Here is a 24,638-nt window from a genome sequence, read left to right as displayed (position 1 = left end):
TTCACCCATCACACGCTAACCTTGCCTCTCGGTCTGGCAACACCTCAATTTTAAAATTCTTATCCCTTGTTTTCAAATGCCCCTTCCCTCCCTACCTCTGTAACCTCCTCCAGTCCTACAATCTTCCCAAGATCTCGACACTCCTCCAATTCTGGCCTCTTGTGCATTCCCAGTTTTCATTGTCCACCATTGGCGGCTGTGCCTTCAGCTGCCTCGGCTCTGGAATTCCCTCCCTAAACCTCTCTACCTCTCGCTCATCCTGTATGAGGCTCCTTAAAACATACCTCTTTAACCAAGCTTTTGGGCATATGTCCTAATATCTCCTGATGTGGCTCGTGTTGAATTTTGTTTGATAATGCTCCTATAAAGTGCCTTGGGATGTTTTACCATGTTCAGGGTGCTATATAAATGTAAGTTGTTGTTGTATATAAAGTATTGCATTGCATAAATGAGGTAAATCCAGAATATTTTCAACTCAATCAGGCCAATAGAACAAGGAAACATTCACAAACATAAATTAAAAATAAAAATAAAATACGCTTTAGAAAGATTTGTCTTTACCCAAAGGCCGGTAAATGTTTACAGTGATCGGCCAGCTATGGTGATGAGAGTATGGTAGTATAGTGATCATGTTACTGGACTAATGATCTGGAGACATGATTTCAAATCCCACCACAGCAGCTGGGGAGTTTAAATTCAGTTAATTAAATAAATCAGGATTGAAAAGCTACTATTGGTAATGGTGACCATGAAACTACCGGATTGTCATTAAAAACCCATTTGGTTCACTGTGTCCTTTAGAGAAGGAAATCTGCCATCCTTCCCAGTCTGGCCTATATGTGACTCCAGACCCAGTGTAATGTGGTTGACTGTCCTCTGAAATGGCCCAGCAAGCCACTCAATTCGATTAAAACCAGTACAAAAAACTATAATAAGAATAAAAACAGATGTACCTTCATCACAGTGACTGCACGGTTCAAGAGGGTGGCTCACCACCATGTTCTCAAGGGAAATTAGGGATGGACAATAAATGCTGGCCTTACCAGCGATGCCCACATCCCGGGAATGATTTTTTGAAAAATTCAAAGACATTAGGGTTCAAGGTGCAATTGGTTGTGAGGTTGGGTGAGTTAACATAAGAGGCTTGATGGCTGAGTGGTCTTTCATTGCCCTTTGCCTTTTTCGTTTTTTTAAGCTCGTAAGAATGTTTGTTCCTTTTACAATTTTACAATTACAATTTTATAGGTAATACAAAACATGAATCAAACATAGCACAATATTTCAATGCTATTATAAGGAGCTTAGGAAAGTATAACGGAGGCATGGGAAATTATCAATTAGCCTGAGTTTCTTTCACTGGATCTCAGTGAAGCTTTTTGCTTCATTTCTGATTTTTTTTCTGTTATGTACACTTGAACAGCGAAGAACACCTTTATGACTTTGAGTGTGTGTGGAAAGAGCATTTAGAGTTGCATGGTGATTGCAAGTGTCGAACAATTTGAAGCAATGAATTAATATCACATAAGCACATCTCATAACATTAAAGTGCATTGGATTAAGTGTCTTGTGAATAACTTAAAAATATATACTAAATGTATTTAGCTAATCTAGATCATAGATGTAAGTAAAGGAAAATATATTTTCAATAATGTTCTATGATGTGTTATTAATTGAGGATTTAAAAAAGGAATTCCTATTTGCTTTTCAGAATCTTTTAGCACTGAGCCCAGGGATGTATATTACGATCATCCCTTAGCAAACAACGTGAAGAAAAACGTACTTGCATTTATCAACTTATCTTCCCTAAAGTGTGGTGCCCAGAATTGTACACAATACTCCAGCTTGAGGCCTAACCAGAGATTTGTAAAGGTTTAGCATGACTTCCTTGTTTTAGTATTCAATGCCCCTATTTACAAAGCCAAGTATCCCATACGGTTCCTCAACCACCTTATCAACTTGCCCTGCCACCTTCAAAGATTTGTGAATATGCATCCCCCTCAAAATACTACCATTTTAGATTATACTGTCTCCCCAATGTTTTGATCTCCCATAGTGCCTCATACTTATCCACATTAAATTACATCTGCCATGTGTCTGCCCATTTCACCAGTCTGTCTATGTCCTCCTGAAATCTACTAGCCTGCTCACATTATTTACTACATTGCTAAGTTTTGTATCATCCACAAATTTTGAAATTGTACTCCCTACATACAAGTCCAGATCATTTATATCTAACAAGGAAAGCAATGATCTTAATACTGACCCCAGGGGAACCCCATGCTGACTTCTCTCCAGTCAGAAAAATCCATCCCTTAGTCAATTTCATACCCAAGTTACCACCATCCCTTTAATACCATGTCCTTCTATTTTCCGAAATAAATCTATTTTGTGGTACTTTACCAATTGCCTTTAATAGTCCATATATACAACATCTACTGCGCTACCATCATCAACTCTCTGTTACTTCATCAAAGAACTCCATCAGATTAGCCAGACACAATTCGCCAAATCCATGCTGGCTCTCCCTTATTAACACATGCTTCTCCAATGAAAATGAATGTTGTGTATATATATATGCTGGAAGATAGAAATCACTGACTGTCATATTTTATTTAGAGAGCTGCCTATCTGCAAGGTACAATTACCACAGAGCAGGGAAAGATCCTAACCCTCTCCTTTACAAAATTTTTATTGGAGAACCAAATGGATTAAAACCAGTCATAGAACCAATGCTGCCATGGTTAACAGCACAGACCAGAGGTCCAATCTGTGGCTCAGTCTATGAGTCAGTCATGTCAATATGCACTTGACAGGCCTTATTTTGCAGCAGCAGGGCATCTAACAGAGAAGGAAATGTAAATTAGAGTGGATGAATTCAATGTCAAATCAGTTTCAGAAAGAGAGGAAAAGAATGATTAGATTAAAAGAGAGAAAAGAAGAGACGGGAAGGAGAAATAACATTTAAAATTTACATTTTTTATATCACCAACAATTAAAACTTGAAGGAATGAGACTCCACAGTTATAATAGTTAATTTTCAGTGTCAAAGCGGTTGACTGGCAGTAAAAGGATATTTAGACTGGAATGGACAAGACTTAACTTTCTGTGGCGTGTTTGGTTCATATCTTTAAAACATTTTTTAAAAAGGAGGCAGACAAAAAGCAGGAAACTATAGACCAGTTCGCCTAACCTCTGTCGTTGGGAAAATGTTGGAATCTGTTATTAAGGAAGCAGCAGCAGGACATTTGCAAAAACATAATGCAGTCAAGCAGAGTCAGCATGGTTTTATGAAAGGGAAATCATGTTTGAAAAATTTGCAGGAGTTCTTTGAGGATGTAACGAGCAGGGTGGATAAGGGGGAACCAGTGGATGTGGTGTATTTCGATTCGATAAGGTGCCGCATAAAAGATTACTGCACACGATAAAAGTTCATGGGGTTGGGGGTAATATATTAGCATGGATAGAGGATTGGCTAATTAACAGAAAACAGAGAGTCGAGGTAAATGGGTCATTTTCCGGTTGGCAAACAGTAACTAGTGGGGTGCCGCAGGGATCGGTGCTGGGTCCTCAACTATTTACAATCTATATTAATGACTTGGATGAAGGGACCAAGTGTAATGTAGCCAGATTTGCTGATGATACAAAGATGGGTGGGAAAGCAAATTGTGAGGAGGACACAAAAAATCTGCAAAGGGATATGTACATGCTAATTGAGTGGGTAAAAATTTGGCAGATGGAGTACAATGTGGGAAAATGTGAGGTTATCCACTTGGGCAGAAAAATTAGAAAAGCAAATTATAATTTAAATGGCGAAAAATTGCAAAGTGCTGCAATACAGAGGGACCTGGGGGTCCTCGTGCATGAAACACAAAAAGCTAGTCTGCAGGTACAGCAAGTAATCAGGAAGGCAAATGGAATGTTGGCCTTTATTGCAAGGGGGATAAAGTATAAAAGCAGAGAAGTCCTGCTACAACAGTACAGGGTATTTGTGAGGCCACACCTAGAGTACTGTGTACAGTTTTGGTCTCTATTTAAGGAAGGATATACTTGCAATGGCTGTTCAGAGAAGGTTCACTAGGTTGATTCCGGAGATGAGGGGGTTGACTTATGAAGATAGGTTGAGTAGGTTGGGCCTATACTCATTGGAGTTCAAAAGAATGAGAGATAATCTTATCGAAACATATAAGATACTGAGGGGGCTCGACAAGGTGAATGCAGAGAGGATATTTCCACTCATAGGGGAAACTAAAACTAGGGGACTAAGGGCTAGACTTTCCACTTTTGTGCAGATCGTCCAAAGATGGGCGTTTTTTCCAACGTTGAAGGTTAATATGGGTTTTCAGATCGCCGGATTATCGTCCATTTTCAAAACCCCAACTTTCCACTTTATAAAATGGGCGTTACCACGAGCGATGTGAAATGGGCAATAGCGTTAATTTTTTTGACCTTCTGCCGTAAACTGTCGGTATCCATAGCAACGCCATGACAACAGTCGTTTCCCACGTTTCAGGACGTCAGGGGTTATCAATACATGCGCAGAAGAGGAGAGAGAGAGAGCAGAGAGGAAGTGAAAGCGTGTGTGGGTGTGTGGTCTGGTTGTTTGGCTGTTGTGGGAGGTAGGAGGAAGATTTACCAGCAGCAAAAATAATTGAGTGCACAAATAACGTTGTTCACACGGAGTTTTGGGGGGGGAAAAAAATAGTTAAAATGAAAGGGATGGAGGAGTCGACACAGCACGCTGTGGAGACTGAGGACGCTGGTGAAAGCAGTGAGGTGGGAGAGGAACTATTGTGAGGACGAAAATGAGCTCAGAGATTCTCCGACGAGGCAAATGCCTTCCTCCTGCAGGAGGTGGAATCACGCTGGGGTCAATTAACCGGGGTGGGCGTGGGAAGCCCACGTCAAAGGTTTACCAGAAGATATGGGCCGACATAGCCGAGGTGGTCTCATCGGCGACGCATGAGGGCAGCCAGTGCCACGAGCGCTGGAACAACATTGTCGGATCCACCAGAGTAAGTATTACATTTATTTACATGTACTTATATATTTTTATATCATTTGAATTGTAAGTGTAATGAGTGATTAAAATCAGATGTGGTGTCTTGTACTTATACCGGGAATGTTTTACTCAAAGCCTGCGTTGACGGTCTACGTCTTTAGGTCAAGAAGTTTCGTAATAATCATGATTACATCTGTCGGTTATGTATTGTATCAGTCTCTGTGACAGTACCTAACAATGATCTCACGCAGTGATCTCATGCCATGTCGTGCTGGTGTTACCTTTTACAGAAGAAGCTTTTGAGGACTAGGGCCGAGTAGAGACGAACGAGCGGCGGGCCACCAGTCATCATCGAGCTCACCGCCATCGAGGAGCGGGTGCTGGCACTAGTTGGGAGCCACCCCCCGGTCGGCCACGCAAACAGCAGAACCTGATGTGGTGCCACGTGAGTAAAGTATACACCATTGCGTGTTGTAAAATCAATAGATGTCACACCCACTCATCCGAACAATTATATATCGTAGATGATTGATAAGTGTTCTCTAAATAATGATGGCCTCATGAAAATCATTGTAATGCAGAATATGGTCATGAAATGTGATGTCTGTGATGATTTTGATAGTCGTGGTGCTTTTGTCGTGCATATGCTGTGTGTAGCGCTGGAATTAGCTTGTGACCCTAGCACCCCCTTCTCCTCTAATAACCTCATTTTATGTTTTGTCGCTCAGCCAGCAGTGCGGCCCCATGCAACACCACCGAGCCAAGAAGCTGGGGGTCCGGGGCCGGACTCGCCGGAGGATCGTCCACCTGGTGCTGCGGAGCCCCGATTCTCACCCATGGATCTGCTGGGTGCCTTCTCCACAGATAACAGTGCAGACTTCGAGGAGCCTGCATCATCCATAATCCATTCGACACCGATTACATCTCGTGCTCCTGTGGCCATGACCTCCTCCACTGTGGAGGTAGCGGGCCCAAGCACCTTGCCGTAGGGCACCGGAGGTGTCTCCATCACGGCGCCGACCTAGCGGAGCTTGGTTCGACGCAGCAGGTCTGCTCCACGAGCGGCAGATCTGAGCGGGGACATGATACACTTGTCCAGGTGGAGTGTTGACATAGGTCAGCAGATCCTCCAGACAATGGGAGGCGTATCCCAACAGCTGGCCAGCATTTCCGCCACCATGACGGAGTACGTGCCGCAGATGGCAGAGGCCCTGGAGGTGATGGCCAGGAACACTGGTGCCAGAGGGCTACCAGTGGTCCCGGAGCGTGGCACTGCACCCTAAGGTGCCGCACCCCCATTGCCAACGACACGAGAGCCAGGAGGAAGGTCTTGCTTCTGGCTCGGAGGACGTTCCCTCCTCGGGACCGTCCTCTCCTGTATCCATCCAACCAGCGGATCTGCCGTCATTCCCCCAATGAAGCAGCGCCTGAGGAACACTTCGGCAAGGTGGCTTGGAGTCAGGAGGGGAAGGGGAAGTGGTTGAGGCGGGGAGGAGAAGCGGGGGGGGTGGTGGAAAGGAAAGTGAGGTGCATGGCCACAGGAGTTGTATTGGTCACAGTATTTTTATGTTGCTATTTTGTTGGGAGGTTTGGGGGAAGGGGGAGGGGGGTATCTTGTTTTTTTGCATTTGTGTTCTATGATTATGAAGTTTTGTTTGAAATGTGAATGATATAAATGTTATCAATTTGTTGTGGGGTGGGGTGCTGTTTTTTACAGTTATTTTTATTTTATACAAATGTTCTCATTAATTTTTTTTTATTTCACATAACCTTGTTGCGCATTGTCTCAGATAAGACCGCTTCTCGCTGTAAGTGCGTGGGGTGTAAGTTCTCGTCCTCCTCCTCAGTTTGCCACCTCTTTGGGCGCATAATGCTCTTGAATATACCTTCTCCCATCTCTAGTCTGCAGCATGTGCATAGTCACCAAGACAGTCTGAGAAATTACAGGCCCTATTACAATCACAATCAGTATTATACCTATTGTCCACAAACAATAAATTTACCTACTAAAACACCTAAAATAAATTCAAATCGTCCATAGTATGATAAGATGTTTGTTCAGATGTTCAAATCACCTTAAAAGAACTGCACAGTACACCTAAACTCCCCAGAAGTTGAAGCAGCCTTTATTTTATATGAACCGACCTCCGATTTACAACATGACTTTCATACCGCGAGGGTGAGAGCAATTTTTTCAAAGCGTTTTTTTCGGCATGCGATATTTTCGGCGCTATGTGGCCGAGGTGCCGAAAGTAACGCTCGGCGATATTATGGGCGTTAGTTTCACCCATGCTGATCTTTACGGCAAAAAAAAAAGTGGGCGGGCTGTATTATTAATTCTCGGCGTTAACTACATGTTAACGAAAGTAACGCTGGGCGATAAGTGAGCGATACATGGGCGTTAGTTTCCATTTTGTTGCTAAATGGGTGATATCTGGGCGTTATACCTCATCTCAGCGTTAAAATGGACATTAAGTGGGCGGTATCGATGCAAAAAAAGTGGAAAAACTAGGCCGTAGTCTCAGAATAAGGGGCCGCCCATTTAAAACTGAGCTGAGAAGAAATTTCTTCTGAGGGTTGTAAATCTATGGAATTTTCTACCCCAGAGCTGTGGAGGCTGGGTTATTGAATATATTTAAGGTGGAGATAGACATATTTTTGAGCGATAAGGGAATAATGGGTTATGGAGAGCGGGCAGGGAAGTGGAGCTGAGTCCATGATCAGATCAGCCATGATATTAAATGGCAGAGCAGGCTCAGGGGGCCAGGTGGCCGCCTCCTGCTCCTATTTCTATGTTCTTCTGTTCTACCGCGCATATACAGCAGCTTCACTCCATTCAAGGCATGTCAATGGTGAGGCAGGCAGCGAGATGCAGTTTTCACGAAGCTAATTGCGGAGCAGGGCAACTCTGACAAGAAATTCAGGATATTTTGGGTTTAACCATCTGCCCCTCGCCTGAAGTTGCTGCACCGTTGGCACATAAATAACTGGGAGCGCCATTAGCCTCACCATTTGACAACAAAATCCACCGGGCCATTAACTGGGCGAACAGCAAAACCCTTGTAACTTCTTTCAACATGCCTCTGAAGAAATGGCCAAATCTCTCGAGAGCTGATTTTATGATTTGATTTTAATGCGATTTTATAACTTTTTTTCTTGGGACAGGTTAAAATATGGGAAATCCCTAAATATGGAGTCTCAAAAAACATAACAAATTCCAAACTGGACCTTCAGTGTCATTCGCGACGAGTGGGAATCGTAGAATGGCATCCAACGGCCAAAGACATTTTGTTCAGTGCTGGATATGATTACCGGGTAAGGAAACCATTTCCCAAAACATTCAACAAGACATTTCCAGTTATTGAATCTAGACTGTATTTCAAAAGCTAGAAATGTAAAGCTAATCTCTTCAAAAATTGCATTTGGTTTTAATGTATGATTTCACTTATCTGACAATCGCACAGTAATAATTCTGCATCGGTACACTGAGAAATTATGATTTTATGTCTTTTATATCTTGTGTTTCATTGAGGCGATGTTGTGAGCTGGGACAGATCTAAACCCCTCATGATGCCTGCACCATGTTGCCACAGCCCCTCACACCTACCTTATCACTGGGAGCCCTGTGTTAAGCAGCTTAAACTAGCTCTGCCAACTGGGAGGAAAGTGATTCATATAATCCATGAATATCATCTCCTTGCACTGTTGTCCTACGCTGCTTCAATGAAGCTCAACGTAAGCTTGAGGAACAGCACCTCATCTTTTAACTCTGCACTTTACAGCCTTCTGGACTCAACATCGAGTTCAGCAATACTGCAGAAACTCTAGGAGTATAAAAAGTGCAGGGGTGCAACTAAAAAGAAAATTAGGGAAGCAAAGAGAGAGCATGAAAAAATGTTGGCAAGTAAAATCAAGGAAAACCCAAAGATGTTTTATAAATACATTAAGAGTAAGAGGATTGCTATGTATGTAAACTTTACCCATGCGTAAGACTTGCCACCAGGGGGTGCACTTGTGGGAGACCCAAGGGTCACCTGCACACCCTGGGCCAGCAGGTATAAAAGGCAGTCTACCGTGCTGCTTCCTCAGTCTGGAGTTACATTAAAGAGACCAAGGTCACAACAGTTTGCGCTTACAGCATACAGTCTTGTGAAGTTATTCTGAACATAACAAGGATAACTAAAGAAAAAGTAGGGTCTATTAGAGACCATAAATGTAATCTGTGTGTGGAGGCAGAAAACGTGGGTATGGTTCTTAATGAATACTTTGCATCTGTTTTCACAAAAGAGAGGGGCAATGCAGACATTGCAATCGGGGAGGAGTGTGAAATATTAGATGAAATAAACATAGCGTGAGAAGAAGTATTAAGTGGCTTAGCAGCTTTGAAAGTGGATAAATCCCCAGGCCCGGATGAAATGTATCCCAGGCTGTTAAGAGAAGCAAAAGAGGAAATAACAGAGGCTCTGACCACCATTACCCAATCCTCTCTGGCTACAGGTGTGGTACTAACATTGCTAACATTGTACCTTTGTTTAAAAAGGTAGGAAGGGGTAGACCAAGTAATTACAGGCCAGTCAGCCTAATCTCCGTGTTGGGAAAATTATTAGAAAAAATTCTGAGGGACAGAATAAATCTTCATTTAGAAAGACACGGATTAATCAAGGACAGTCAGCATGGATTTGTTAAGGGAAGGTCGTGTCTGAATTTAACTTGATTGAATTTTTCAAGGCGGTAACAAGGAGGGTCGATGAGGGTACTGTGTTTGATGTCGTGTTTATCGATTTTTTTTTTTTGTTGCAAGGCTTTTGTAAGGTCCCACGTGGCAGACTAGTCATGAAAGTAAAAGCCCATAGGATCCACAATTAGCTCGGAGGCAGAAAGCCTTAGGGAGGGGGAGAGTTACCTGGATGCTGTGTTCCAGGAGGCAGTCATACCCCTTAGGTTAAATAATTCAAATTTGGTCCATGGTCAGGGACAGGTGGGTGTGACTACGAGCGAGGCAGGTATGGGGACCCAGGAGGTAGTGATGGAGAAGGCTCAGCCCTTGCAATTGTCGAACAGGTACGAGGTTCCTACTCCCTGTATGCACCGGATCAGGGACTGCAGGGAGGATGAGCAAACTGACCACAGCATCATGGTACAGGGGGCCATTTAAGTGTGTGGTGGGGGGGGGGTGTGGAGTAAAAAGAAATGTAGTGGACAGTGTAGTTAGAGGGATAGATACTGTCAATGCAGCCGAGAGCGCAAGTCCAGAAGGCTGTGTTGCCTTCCTGATGCCAGAGTTAAGGACATTTCCTCTGGGCTGGAGAGGAACTTGGAGTGGGAGGTGAAAGATCCAGTTGTCGTGGTCCACATAGGTACCAATGACATGGGTAGGACAAGGAAAGAGATTCTGCTGAGGGAGTATGAGCAGCTAGGGGCTAAATTAAAAAACAGAACCACAAAGGTAATAATCTCTGGATTACTACATGAGCCAAGAGCAAATTGGTATAGGATAAATAAGATCAGAGAGATGAACGCATGGCTCGAAGACCGGTGTGGGAGAAATGGGTTTCAATTCCTGGCGCATTGGCACCAGTACTGGGGTAAGGGGGAGCTGTTCCATTGGGACGGGCTTCACTTGAACTGTGCTGGGACTAGTGTCCTGGCGAATCGAATAACTAGGACTGTAGAGAGGGCTTTACACTAAATAGTGGGGGGAGGATTCAGGTGAGAGGAAACAGTGACTAGTGGGGTGCCGTAGGGATCGGTGCTGGGTCCTCAACTATTTACAATCTATATTAATGACGGATGAAGGTACCGAGTGTAATGTAGCTAAGTTTGCTGATGATACAAAGATGGGTGGGAAAGCAAGTTGTGAGGAGGTCACAAAGAATCTACAAAGGGATATAAACAGACTAAGTGAGTGGGCAAACATTTGGCAGATGGAGTACAATGTGGAAAAGTGTGAGGTTATCCACGTTGGCAGGAAAAATAAAAATGCAAATTATTATTTAATTGGAAAGAGATTTCAAAGTGCTGCAGTACAGAGGGACCTGGGGGTCCTTGTGCATGAAACACAAAAAGTTAGTATACAAGTGTAGCAAGTAATCAGGAAGGCAAATGGAATGTTGGCCTTTATTGCAAGGGGGATAGAGTATAAAAGCAGAGAAGTCCTGCTACAAATGCACAGGGTATTGGTGAGACCATACCTGGAGTACTGCATACAGTTTTGGTCTCCTTATTTAAGGAGGGATATACTTACATTGGAGGCTGTTCAGAGAATTTTCACTAGGTTGATTCCTGAGATGAAGGGGTTAATTTATGAAGAAAGGTTGAGCAGGTTGGGCCTATACTCATTGGAGTTTAGATTAATGAGAGGTGATCTTATTGAAATGTATAAGATACTGAGGGGGCTCGACAAGGTAGATGCAGAGAGGCTATTTCCACTCATGAGGGAATCTAGAACTAGGGAGCATAGTTTAAGAATAAGGGGTTACCCATTTAGAACTGAGATGAGGAGGTATTTCTTCTCCCAGAGGGTCATAAATCTGTGGAATTCTCTTGCCCAGAGAGCTGTGGAGGCTGGGTCATTGAATATATTTAAGGTGGAGATAGATACATTTTTGAATGATAGGGAATGAAGGGTTATGGGAAGCAGGCAGGGAAGTGGAGCTGAGCCCAAGACCAGATCAGCCATGATCTTATTAAATGGCGGAGCAGGCTCGAGGGGCCAAATGGCCTACTCCTGCTCCTATTTCTTATGTTCTTGTGTTCTTAAGCAAAGGGTAATGATTGATGGTTGTTTTTGTGACTGGAAGGCTGTTTCCAGTGGGGTTCCGCGGGGATCCGTGCTAGGTCTCTTGCATTTTGTGATATATATTAATGATTTAGACTTGAATGTATGATTAAGAAGTTTGCAGATGATACTAAAATTGGTTGTGTGGTTGATAATGAAGAAAGCTGTAGACTGCAGGGAGATATCAATGTACTGGTCAGGTGGGCAGAACAGTGGCAAATGGAATTCAATCCGGAGAAATGTGAGGTCACATTTAGGGAGAGCTAACAAGGCAAGGGAATACACATTGAATGGTAGGTCACTATAATGACTCAAGAGTCTTGTTACTATAAACGGCCTCTGGTGTAAACCTGATCCAACTTTATTCGCGCCCAAAGTACCCGCGTGACATAGTACCCGCTCTTATATACCAGCGACCGCGCACACGCGCGTACAGCCTGGGGACCTCCGACAGTGGCACCCCCTGGTGTCTGGTGACCCCAAGCATCAATACATAACAACATCCCCTTTCAAGATCTTCATATCAGTCTCTTTACAAATTAAGATGATCTGGGACTTTCCTCTCACGAGTTGATCGCCTCAGTTCTAGACGAGCGTTCTGAGTCAGTTGTGACTGAGGGCTGAGTAACCGATCTGATGGGAATGGTAATGACCACATCAGAGACTGAAAGTCCAGGTTCAGTAATGACAGCAAAGTCCTCTGATGAATGAACATTGGTTAGTTGGTCACTGACTGCATCTTCCTCAAACGGTTCCAGTTCATCTGTGTGCCGCAGTTTTATCTGATCAACATGTTTCCTGCATGTTTGCCCATTCTTGAGCACGACAATAAACACTGTGTTGCCCTCCTTGGCTGTAACAGTACCAGCGATCCACTTTGGACCTTGACCATAGTTCAGTACATAAACCGGATCGTTGACCGAGATGTCACGTGACACAGCAGCACGATCATGATACCATTGCTGACTTTGATGTCTGTTTTCAACACGATCATTCAGATCAGGATGAACAAGAGAAAGCTTGGTCTTGAGATTTCTCTTTATCAGTGGTCAGCAGGGGAAACCCCAGTAAGCGTATGAGGTTTTGTCCTGTAACTGAGCAATACACATGACAAACAAGTCTGCAGTGACCCCTGAGTTACATGTTTCATACTTTGCTTGATCATTTGAACAGCACACTCTGCTTGACCATTAGAAGCAGGTTTGACTGGAGCTAACCTCACATGTCTAATACCATTGAGTTTTATGAACTCCTGAAACTCAAGACTTGTGAAGCACGATCCGTTGTCGCTCACAACAATGTCAGGCAAACCATGAGTAGCAAACATGATACGACGGCTCTCAATGGTAGCTGTAGACGTGTTGGATGACACAATAATACACTCTATCCACTTTGAATATGCATCCACCACAACAAAAAACATCTTTCCCATGAAAGGGCCCGCAAAATCGATATGGATCCTCGACCATGGTTCAGAAGGCCACGACCAAAGACTCAGCAGAGATTCCGCTGGTGCTTTATTTAGCTGCATGTAAGTATTGCACTGATGCACACATGATTCCAGATCAGAGTCAATTCCAGGCCACCATACATGAGACTTAGCAATGGCTTTTATCATGACAATACCGGAATGAGTGCTATGTAGTTCACGTACAAATGTTTCTCTACCTTAGGCATAATGACATGATTACCACACAGTAAACAATCTGACTGAATGGACAGCTCACCTCTGCAATGGTTGTAAGGTTTGGCCTCATCACACATCTCCATAGATATTGCAGACCAATCGCACTGAGGACACAACGTTTCACAACCAATAAAATAGGGTCATGGCTGGTTCAGATCCTAACTTGTTGAGCAGTGACAGGAGTTCCTTCACTCTCAAAAGCATCCATTACTAACAGTAGATCTGCAGGTTGAGGCGCCTTCATATCAGGTGTGACAACGGCAGACGACTCAGTGCATCGGCACAATTCTCAGTGTCAGGTCTATGACGAATAACATAATCATAGGCAGACAATGTTAACACCCACCTCTGGATACAGGTCGATGCATTGGTATTAATACCTTTGTTTTCCGAAAACAATGAAATGAGTGGCTTGAGATCCGTTTCGAGCTAAAAATGAAGACCAAACGGGTACTGATGCATCTTTTTGACCCAAATGTAATGACTCAAGAGTCTTGTTACTGTAAACGGCCTCAGGTGTAAACCTGATCTAACTTTATTCACGCCCAAAGTACCTGAGTGACATAGTACCCACTCTTATATACCAGGGACTGCGCACACGTGCGTACAGCCCAATGACCTCAGACAGTGGCGCCCCCCTGGTGTCTGGTGACCCCAAGCATCAATACATAAGTCACCGAGAAGTGTTGGGAACAAAGGGACCTTGGAGTGCATATCCACAGATCCCTGAAAGTAGCAGGCCAGGTAGATAAGGTGGTTAAGAAGGCATCGGAATACATGCCTTTATTAGCCGAGGCATTGAATACAAGAGCAGGGAGGGTTATGCTTGAACTATGTAAAACACTGGTTAGGACACAGCTAGAGTACTGCATGCAGTTCTGGTCACCACATTACAGGAAAGATGTGATTGCACTCGAGAAGGTACAGAGGAGATTTACGAGGATGTTGCCTGGACTGGAGAATTTTAGCAATGAGGAAAGATTGGATTGGCTGGGTTTGATTTCTTTGCAACAGAGGAGGCTGAGGGGAGAGCTTATTAAGGTGTATAAAATTGAGCGGCCAAGATAGAGTGGATAGGAAGGACCTATTTCCCTTAGCAGAGGGGTCAACAACCAAAGGGCATAGATTTAAAGGACTTGGTAGGAGGTTTAGAGTGAATTTGAGGGGAAATTTCTTCACACAGAGGGTGGTGTGGGTCTCTGGAATTCACTGCCTAAAAGGGTGGTCGTGGAATAAACCCTCACCACATTTAAAAAGTGCTTGGTTATGCACTTAAAGTGCCATAATCTGCAGGGTTACGGACCAAGAGCTGGAAAGTGAGATTCGGCTGGATAGTTATTTGTTGGCCGGCGTGGACACGCTGGGTCAAAATGGCCTCCTTGCGTGCTGTAAATTTCTATGATTTCTATCATTCTAATTTCAGACCATAACTGCTGCCCCCATTTTTTTCAGACAGCAGTTGTTGCTGATGATTCTGATATTCCTGTTTACACTTCCTCTAGACCCATCTTTTGTTTCTTTACCTCCATTACCATCTCCGGTTGTCTTGCCACATAATTCCATTTGTCTCTTAATCTCTCCGGCAGACCTTCCCTTTTGTACTCTCTTTCCCCCCCCCCCCCCCCCCACCTCTTTCGTTGCCTCAGTATTTGCTTAAAACTTGTTAGATCAGTAACTTTCTCCAGTTCTGATGAAAGGTCACTGACCATAAACGTTAACTGTTTCTCTCGGCACAGACGTTGCCCCACCTGCTGAGTAGTTCTAGCATTCTCTGTTTTTATTTCAGATTTCCAGCATCTGCATTATTTTGCTTTTCTCTCGATCTCCATCATTCCCTCCCGCCCTCGCACTCTGCCTCCCGCCCTCGCCTTCCCCTCCCTGTCTCTCGCCTTCCCCTCCCTGTCTCTCTGCATTAACCTAATAGTTTGTTTGTTCCAGCTAATGTTTAATGCATTTTGCCTGTGTTTTCTGGACTGGACCGTAGAGGGAATGTTTGTGTAATGAGAGGAGTTTTCTGGGCTGATGATTCCAGGGTATTCTCAGAACCAAAGTGCCGGCACAAGCACGATAAACTGAATGGCCGCCTTCTGTGCTGTGTCATTCTCTGATTCTAACTGAACTTACCCGTAAATTCTGAAAGGAAGTAACAGCGGCCTGTTAAATACACCTGTTTATCACATGTTTCTTTTTCTCCAATATTGCAGGTTATGATCTGGAACCTGAATTCAGGAGAGCAACTGATGAGGAACCCAGTGAAAATCCTGGACTGTCACAAAGATGTAATTCTCTCCATGTCCTTCAATACAGACGGCAGCCGCTTAGCGACTTCTTGCAAAGATAAGAAGCTGCGTATCATTGATAGTCACACTGGTAGGGTTTTGCAGGTGAGAATGGGATTGCACTGTCAGAAGGAACTGTTGGTGTCATGGATAAAGATATGTTCATAACTCTGATCTTTCTAGCATGTCAATTGGTAATACCGAAAGACCTTGCATTTATATAGCTCCTTTCACGACCTCATGACGTCCCAAAGCACTTTACAGCCAATGAAGTACTTTTTAGAAACATAGAAACATAGAAAATAGGAGCAGTAGTAGGCATTTGGCCCTTTGAGTCTGCCATGCCATTCAGTATGATCATGGCTGATCCTCTATCTCAACATATTCCCACTTTTTCCCTATACCCCTTGATGCCTTTTATTTCGAGAAATCTATCTATCTCCCTCTTAACTATATTCAGTGAATTGGCCTCCACAGCTTTTGTGATAGAGAATTCCACAGGTTCACCACCCTCTGAGTGAAAACATTTCTCCTCATCTCGGTCCTAAATTTCCTACCCCGTATCCGGAGACTGTGACCCCTTGTTCTAGACTTCCCAGCCAGGGGAAACATCCTCCCCCCATCCATTCTATCCAACCCAGTCAGAATTTTATACGTTTCAATGAGATCCCCTCTCATTTTTATCATCATCATCATAGGCAGTCCCTTGAAACAAGGATGACTTGCTTCCACGCCAAAAAAAAAGGACGAGTTCACAGGTGTTTCGAGTGAAGAACCCGAACTGCATCCTGAAGGATGGAAGATGCCTATGAATGGATTTTTTTAAAGTGTGGTGGCCGTTCCACACCAGCCACCACATGGGCTTGACCGAGCTAGGTCTTGGTCCAGTGGCAAGGATTACCCAAGACAATTGGAGACCTGCTCTGCTGCACTGACCTAGTGCACACACATATCGCAGCGTGGGCTGGCCCGTGTTGCCCCTGGGTCCCTGGCCCTGAACTCCTGCCTCCCCTGCGTCCCGATCACATCCCTCTACAGTCTCTCGCCGCTCCTGCTGCATCTGCCCATGCTCCAATCACTGACTTGGACCTTGCTGATATCACTTTTTGCTGCCTTCGCCCTCCTGCAACAGCTCGCGCTGGACCTTGTAGTGGCATGTCTCCACGCTGCTCCCTGGGCCGCACTCCGCTCCTTTTATGGCCCCAACCTGCCGCTGATGGTTTCTTGCAGGTCGGGGCCTCCACGCTGCACCCTAAGCTCTAGTGAATACAGGCCTAGTCAACCCAATCTCTCCTCATACGACAGTCCTACCATCCCAGGAATCAGTCTGGTGAACCTTCGCTGCACTCCCTCTATGGCAAGTGGGTAAGGAAACCAAAACTGCATACAATACTCCAGGTGTGGACTCACCAAGGCCCTGTATAACTGCAGTAAGACATCCTTGCTCCTGTACTCAAATCCTCTTGCAATGAAGGCCAACATACAATTTGGCCTTCCTAGCTTGCTGCACCTGCATGTTTGCATTCAATGACTGGTGTACAAGTACACCCAGGGTCCCTCTTTACATCGACACTTCCCAAGCCATCACCATTTAAGTAATACTTTGTCCTTATGTTTTTCCTACCAAAGTGGATAACTTCACATTTATCCACGTTATACTGCATCTGCCATGTGTTTGCCCACTCACTCAACCTATCTAAATCGCCTTGCAGCGTCTTTGCATCCTCCTCACAACTCACAATCCCACCTAGTCTTGTGTCATCAGCAAACTTGGAAATATTACATTTGATTCCCTCATCCAAATAATTTTTATATATATATATATGAATAGCTGGGGCCCAAGCACTGATCCCTATGGTACCCCACTAGTCACTCCCTGCCACCCCGAAAAAGACCCGTTTATTCCTACTCTCTGTTTCCTGTCAGTTAACCAATTTTCAATCCATGCCAATACATTACCACCAATCCTATGTGCTTTAATTTTGCACAATAACCTCTTATGTGGGACTTAATCAAAGGCCTTCTGAAAATCTAAATACACTACATCCACTGGTTCTCCCTTATCTATTCTATCAGTTACATCCTCAAAAAACTCCAGTAGGTTTGTCAAACATGATTTTCCTTTCATAAATCCATGTTGACTTTGTTTAATCCCATTGATATTATCTGTGTGCTGTTATCACATCCTTTATTAATAGACTAGCATTTTGAAGTGTAGTCACTTTGTTACCTCTAGACTTGACTAATCCAACGCTCTCCCAACCAGCCTTCCATCTTCCACCCTCCATGATCCATAAACGTAAGCTCATCTAAAACTCTGCTGCCCATATCCTAAATCGCACCAAGTCCCTTTCACCCACCTCTGACCTACTTTGGCTCCCGGTCTGGCAATGCCGCAGTTGTTAAACTCTCATCCTTGTTTTCAAATCCCTCCATGGCCTCTCCCCTCCCTATCTCTGTGACCTCCTCCAACCCTACAACCCTCCGAGATCTCTGCGCTCCTCCAATTCTGACCTCTTGCACATCCTCAATTTTAATCGCTTCACCATTGGCAGCCGTGCCTACAGCTGCCTAGGCTCCAAGATCTAGAATTCCCTGCCTAAACCTCTCCGCCTCTCAACCTTGCTCTCCTCCTTTAAGACTCTCCTTAAAACCTACCTCTTTGACCAAGCTACTGGTCACTTGTCTTGATATCTCCTTATGTGGCTCGGTGTCAAAATTCTGTTTGATAATTGCTCCTGTGAAGTGCCTTTGATGTTTTGCTACTTTGAAAGGGCGAAGGAGATCGGGTATACATAAGAGGTCAGAATTGGAGAAAAGTTCTCGGAGGGTTGTAGGGCTGAAGGAGATTATGGAGTTACAGAGGGCCGAGACCATGGAGGGATTTGAACACACGGGTGATCATTTTAAATTCGAGGCATACAATCTTGAGGTTTGAAATGCCGAATAATTTTCTGAAAACATTTTCAGGTGGATGTGTGATTTAATTAAAACCATCCAAAATCAGTTACTACTGTAAACTGCATTAGGGAATGGAAGCAGTTGGGAAGGCATGTATTTCTACAGATACCTTATTTGTTGTTTAAAATGCCCCTCACAAAAATGGTGTATGTGTGTGTAAAACTTTTCAGATTATATGTAGTAATTATTAAAATGTAAGGTGAAAGACTTAAACCAGCAGAATGTTATGTGTGATGATGGTTGCTTGCTTTTTACTTCAACTTTCAGCTGTTTGAGTTCACGTCGACTATTGTTCTCTTCACTAAGTGTATTTTTATGGTTTGCAGGAATCCAACACCAAGTCCCACAGGACCAATAAGGTTTTGTACCTGGGCAACTTAAAAATGGTTGTGTCTACTGGTTACTCCAAATGGAACAATCGGCAAATTGTACTCTGGGACCAGGTAAATGAAGATAGATGCTTTGAAAGAAGCACCAAACAAGTTAAGGGTCTAGGGATGGAGACTAGTTGTTGGGTTCTAGCGATGGGGTCTGGTTGGCGGGGTGTAGCAGTGGGGTCTTGTGGTACAGAAGGAAGTCATTCGGCCCATTGTGTCTGTTGACTCTTTGAACTATCCAATTAGACACACCCCACTTACCTAACCCTCCACACGGGGTAGTCTCGGTATGATACGGAGTGCACGGAGTGCACACTCCCCCTGTAGTCCATCCACCATAAGCGAGACTAAAGCTGGAATAGGTGTGAGAGTGTTAAAATTAAAAGGGGGTAGGATAATGTGTGTGGAGGTAGGCAGCTAATGTATTGGAAAAATAAATATTGCAATGGGGGGAGAAAAAATATCAATAAGACAAACTGGAAAACAGTTCATATTCAGACTTCTAAAATTCCGATTTGAACACTTGTACGTTATCTTTCACAATCTCTTTGTCCTTTCCAATCTCTCTCTTCATTAGTATTGGCAACCCATGTAGGGTTCCTGCATGCAGACAATGGTAAATAATCCCACTTAACAAGAAAGACATTTACAAATGATCAGAAATGGTCCTAAATAAACTCGTGTAGCTCAAGTTTGGATTTATAGCTGATTTAAACCAACAATTAACATAATTGTCAATTCTGATAAAAGGCCACTCAGCCAATTAGATCTCGGCTGAAATTCTTTCTCACATTATCTTAATTAAATGGTTAAAGTGCATGATTCTTAACCAATGATATAAAAAATGAATCAACTTGCATTTGCATAAGTTTATTAGGTTCTTAAAAGTGTTTCGCATCCGAGTTACTTTTGAAGTATAATCACTGTTGTTTTATAGGCAAAAAAGGCAGCCATTTTGTGCACAGCCTACATCCCACAAACAGCAACGGTGATAAATCATCAGTTATTCCATTTTTTGGTTGCGTTTGTATGAGGAAGAAATGTTGACACTAGGAAAATTCTTGCTCTTCTTTGCATAAGTGTCGAGGGCTCTCTTATACCCACTTGAACTGGCAGTCAGGGCCTCGGGTTAACTAATGTCTCATCGCAAAGGCGGCACCTCCGACAGTGAAAAATAATGATCTTAAGCAAGAGGAATTTGTAAAATGATTTCCTCCTTTGGGTTAGGCTGCATTTGGCATCTCATTCTGCCTTGTGTGATCATTTAAAATAAATAAATAAATTATTCTAAGGATACAAGTGTCGCAGGCAAGGCCGACATTTGTTTCCCATCCCTAATGGTGAGCTGCCTTCTTGAAGCGCTGCAGCCCGTGTGGTGAAGGGACTCCCACAATGCTGTTAGGGAGGGAGTTCCAGGAATTTGACCCAGCGATGATGAAGGAACGCCAATATATTTCCAAGTCAGGATGGTGTGTGACTTGGAGGGGAACTTGAAGCTGATGGTGTTCCCATGCGTCTGCTGCCGTTGTCCATCCAGGTGGTGGAGGTCGTGGGTTTGGGAGGTGTTGTCGAAGAAGCCTTGGTGAGTTGCTGTGTTTATTGGACAGAGTTTTAATTAATCAATAAATAACAGGAACTTGTAACAAAGGTAATACAATAATCATGAGGGACTTTAATCTTCTTCTAGACTGGGCAAACCAAACTGGCAAAGGTAGTCTGGAGGACGAGTTCATGGAATGCATTCGCGACAGTTTCCTGGAACGATACATCATGGAACCAACCAGGGAACAGATTATTTTAGATCTTGTATTGTGTAATGAGAGAGGATTCATTAGTAATCTCATAGTAAACGATCCTCGGGGGAAGAGTGATCATAATATGTAAAATTTTCAGAGTTTGTATGTGAAATACTTCTGTCGGAAACGAGAGTCCTCGGCAGTGGCAACCAGGCTATGTTGATTTCCTATTGAGGTCTCTTCTACCCATGGGAAGGGAAGAGGACATCCCTGCGTATCTTGACTCCCTCCATACGCATATGGAGGGAGTCATGGGAGAGCCTGGACACAGCCTAGCACCTCTGTCCAGTGCTTATCAGTGGAACACTTTGTAGTAGAACACTGTCAGCACAAATGCCAAAAGAAAGTTGACCATGGTCTCTTTTAAGGAAACTAGCTGATTACACATCATCAAATGTCATCACAAGACACGCTTCCTCTAATTGACTGGCAATTGCACTTGGCAGGCTTAACAAGCCCAATTTTGGGAAATTCATTTCAGAGGCAGAGATGGCGATGCAGCAGGGTTGGGACCCACCACTGACGTCGCCTGCCATGGACCTGCCAAGGTTTGTAAAATCCAGCCCATTGTTTCCCCTGGTTGGAGAGCCTAGAACTAGGGGGCAGAGTCTTGGGATAAGGGCTCAGCCATTTAAGACTGAGATGTGGAGGAATTTCTTCACTCAGGGTTGTGAATTTTTGGAATTCTCTACCCCAGAGAGCTGTGGATGCTCAGTCGTTGAGTATATTCAAGACTGAGAGCGATAGATTTTTGGACTCTAAAGGAATTGAGGAATATGGGGATAGTGCAGGAAGGTGGAGTTGAGGTAGAAGATCAGCCATGATCTTATTAAATGGTGGAGCTGGCATGAGGGGCCGAATGGCCTACTCCTGCTCCTAATTCTTGTGTTCTTATTCTCTTATTCCTGAGACACTGTGAAAGGTCAGGATGTGGGCAAACCTGAATAACATAATGACCATGAAATCCCGGTCGGCTGCTTCCCGCGGGTGATTGGGTAAAAAAGTTAAAGATGCGCACTTACCTGAACCTGCTGTGCCCACGAGGGATCCAAATCCTGAGGCCTCCACTGACTGCGCGTCAGAGCGCGTGCACATCAGGACGTCTGCAGGGCTAGAGCTGCAGTCACATGGCTCTGGGCAGCCAATCCAGGTAAAGTTTATACTCATTCATAATAATGGGAACTCCGTATGTTGGAGTTCCCATTATTATGATTGAGAAACAGCCCCCAAACACCCAAAACACTAATTAAAAAAAATAGAAAAAATACACCACAAATTTTTATTAATTTAAATTAGTTATTTATGTATTATAAAAACATATTTTTCCGATTTTTAAAAAACGTTTTTTAAATTATGGTTTAAATAAGCTTAAGTGGGGAGGGCTTTTAACAAAATGTGTTTTTTAAATTTTATTTTATTATGTTTTTGTGTATTTTAAAACTCTTACGCCTGTAAAAGTAGGCTATGCCCCTGCTTTTATCAGGTGCAAGAGTTTTCAGGACATCCGCTGGGCAAGATATGGGTAAATACCGCAATCTTGCCCATACGAATGTCCTGGATATGGAGATGCGGAGGATCTGTTAAGCTCCAGCTTGACCGATCGGAAAAGCCGGTTTTCAGCGCACGAGCATTGTGCGCTGAAAATGGGCTTTTGCAATGCCTTCCCGGGTCTGTACAGACCCAGGAGTCCAGAATGTCTGGGCCAATGTCCTATTTTCAGAATGGCAGACACAGAACCTTGTGATGCAGGAAAAAAAGTCAGAGCATTGTGAATCATCATTTATTTAAATGTTTCAATAGATCTCCCACTGGTAAAAGTAAAGGTGACTCAGGATGTAACATTTTAGTGACTGTTTTTAAGGATCATTGCCCTGAAATTCTGTGCTATTTTGGGACCTAAAATGTTTTTCTGGTGTAGCATTTGGGATGGATTTCTGTCCCAAAACAATGCACCCGGATTCCCGATTACATTTTGGTCCTTTGCATGATTGCCTGTGAGTCCCTACAGAGCTCATTTAAATAAATCTAAAGGGGGTTCAGTAGCGCTGTTGCCGCGAATTGTTGGAAGTTGCTCTCTCGCTGCACTTCAGAGCTATCTTAGAATGGGAAATATAAGACGCACTTGTTGGGAACATAGGAACAGGAGGTTATTCAGCCCCTCGAGCCTGTTCCTCCATTCAATTAAATCGTGGCTGATCTGTTTCTTAACTCCATCTACCCGCCTTGGTTCCGTAATCCTTAATACCCTTGCCTAACAAAAATTGATCGCTCTCAGTTTTGAAATTTTCAATTGACCCCCAGGCTTAGCAGCTTTTTAGGGGGGGGAGAGAGTTGCAGATTTCCACTACCCTTTATGTGAAGAAGTGCTTCCTGACATCACCTCTTAAACGGCCTAGCTCTAATTTTATGGTTATGCCCCCTTGTTCTAGACTCTCCCCACCAGAGGAAATAGTTTCTCTCTATCTACCTTATCAACTCCTTTAATCATCTTTAACGTCTAAGTTAGATCACCTCTTAATCTTTGCTCAGTTGCCAGGATTAGCCAAGACTGCTGGAAGTGAGGAAGGTTTCACCCTGAAGATTGTTGAAACTTTGCCTACTGATTACTAGAGCTGGGAACGGGTTTCTTGGTGTTATTTATTGGTTTTTACCCTTGGATGGTGTAGGATGTCCTCTGACTGCCTGGGGGACTGCAGTGTCTGTCGGATATCTTGCCCCCACCCCCCTCCCGGCTCACAGTGAGAGCTCCTCAGGAGTGGGTTTGGGTTTCCTAATGGGTATATACCTTTGTTTGCCAACATGAAACACAAATTGGGGTTTCCCAGCAGCCTTGACATCATTGCGCGCAAGTGAGGAAATATTGCCTTCTCTCAATCTGAAGCAGTTTTAACCTTGGTGGTCAAGAGTGGAAGCGTGCTAGAAATGCATTTAAATTAACAAAAATAATGTTCATTCAACAGTGCAGATCGCACGTGAAATTCTGATGAATTAAATCGAGCTTTGCACCATGTTGCTTTGTCTAAAGACTTGTATTTAGCGCCTTTAATGGCTCTGAGTACTTTACAGCCAATGAAGTACTATTTTGAAGTGTAGTCACTGTTGTAATGTAGAAAACGCAGCAGCTAATTTGCACACCCCAAGATCCCACAAACAGCAATGTGATAAATGACCAGATAATCCTGTTTTTTTAAATTAATGTTGATTAAGGGATACCTATTGACCCAGGACACCGGGGAGAACTGCGCTGTTCATTGAAATAGTGGCCGGCGGATTTTTAACATTTAAAACAAAATTTATTCATTCACAGGCGGCTAGCATGCCAGCATTTATTGCCCATTCCTAATTGCTTTTGAAAAGGTGATGGTGAGCCACCGCCTTGAAGCGCTGCAGTCGGTGTGGTGTCCATCAACCCAAGAGGGCCTTGGTTAACCGTATTCCTAAAAGGAAAACAAACAATGATTTTCTACTTGTGCTTATGACATTACGGAAGCAGGTTGTAGGCAGCAGGCTTTCTCATGTTAAAGTTTAGGACTGGAAATTCGGTTCTCAGCGGTGATAATATTTTTTCGCCAAAATTACTGTTATCGCTTCACGATCACTATCAGGCCTGAAATTCAAGGTTTAATTTACGCAGCGGTAAAAAATCGGCGTTGCGTGAGGATTCACAAACCGCAAATTTCGGCAACTTTCGTCCAAGGCCAATACTGCTGGGCCTTGGGAGGGCGGAATATATAAATTGGATAAAACAAAAAAAAATTCAC

The 24,638-nt window shown here is 43.7% G+C and overlaps 1 protein-coding gene across 7 annotated transcripts in view; it reads left to right on the top strand.

Moving 5' to 3' along the window:
- LOC139268821 (coronin-2B-like) overlaps positions 1 to 24,638 on the top strand; it is a 204,173-nt gene that overhangs the window by 137,391 nt on the left and 42,144 nt on the right. For all 7 annotated transcript variants that reach the window (XM_070887594.1, XM_070887569.1, XM_070887585.1 and 4 more), the window contains 3 exons: positions 8,165 to 8,314; positions 15,669 to 15,848; positions 19,031 to 19,147. In XM_070887594.1, the coding sequence (XP_070743695.1) occupies positions 8,165 to 8,314; positions 15,669 to 15,848; positions 19,031 to 19,147 (447 nt within the window). The remainder of the gene's footprint in view (positions 1 to 8,164; positions 8,315 to 15,668; positions 15,849 to 19,030; positions 19,148 to 24,638) is intronic.

Source organism: Pristiophorus japonicus, chromosome 1 (genome assembly GCF_044704955.1).
Source record: "Pristiophorus japonicus isolate sPriJap1 chromosome 1, sPriJap1.hap1, whole genome shotgun sequence".
Taxonomy (NCBI): domain Eukaryota; kingdom Metazoa; phylum Chordata; class Chondrichthyes; family Pristiophoridae; genus Pristiophorus; species Pristiophorus japonicus.
This window is presented reverse-complemented; position numbering and strand designations above follow the sequence as displayed.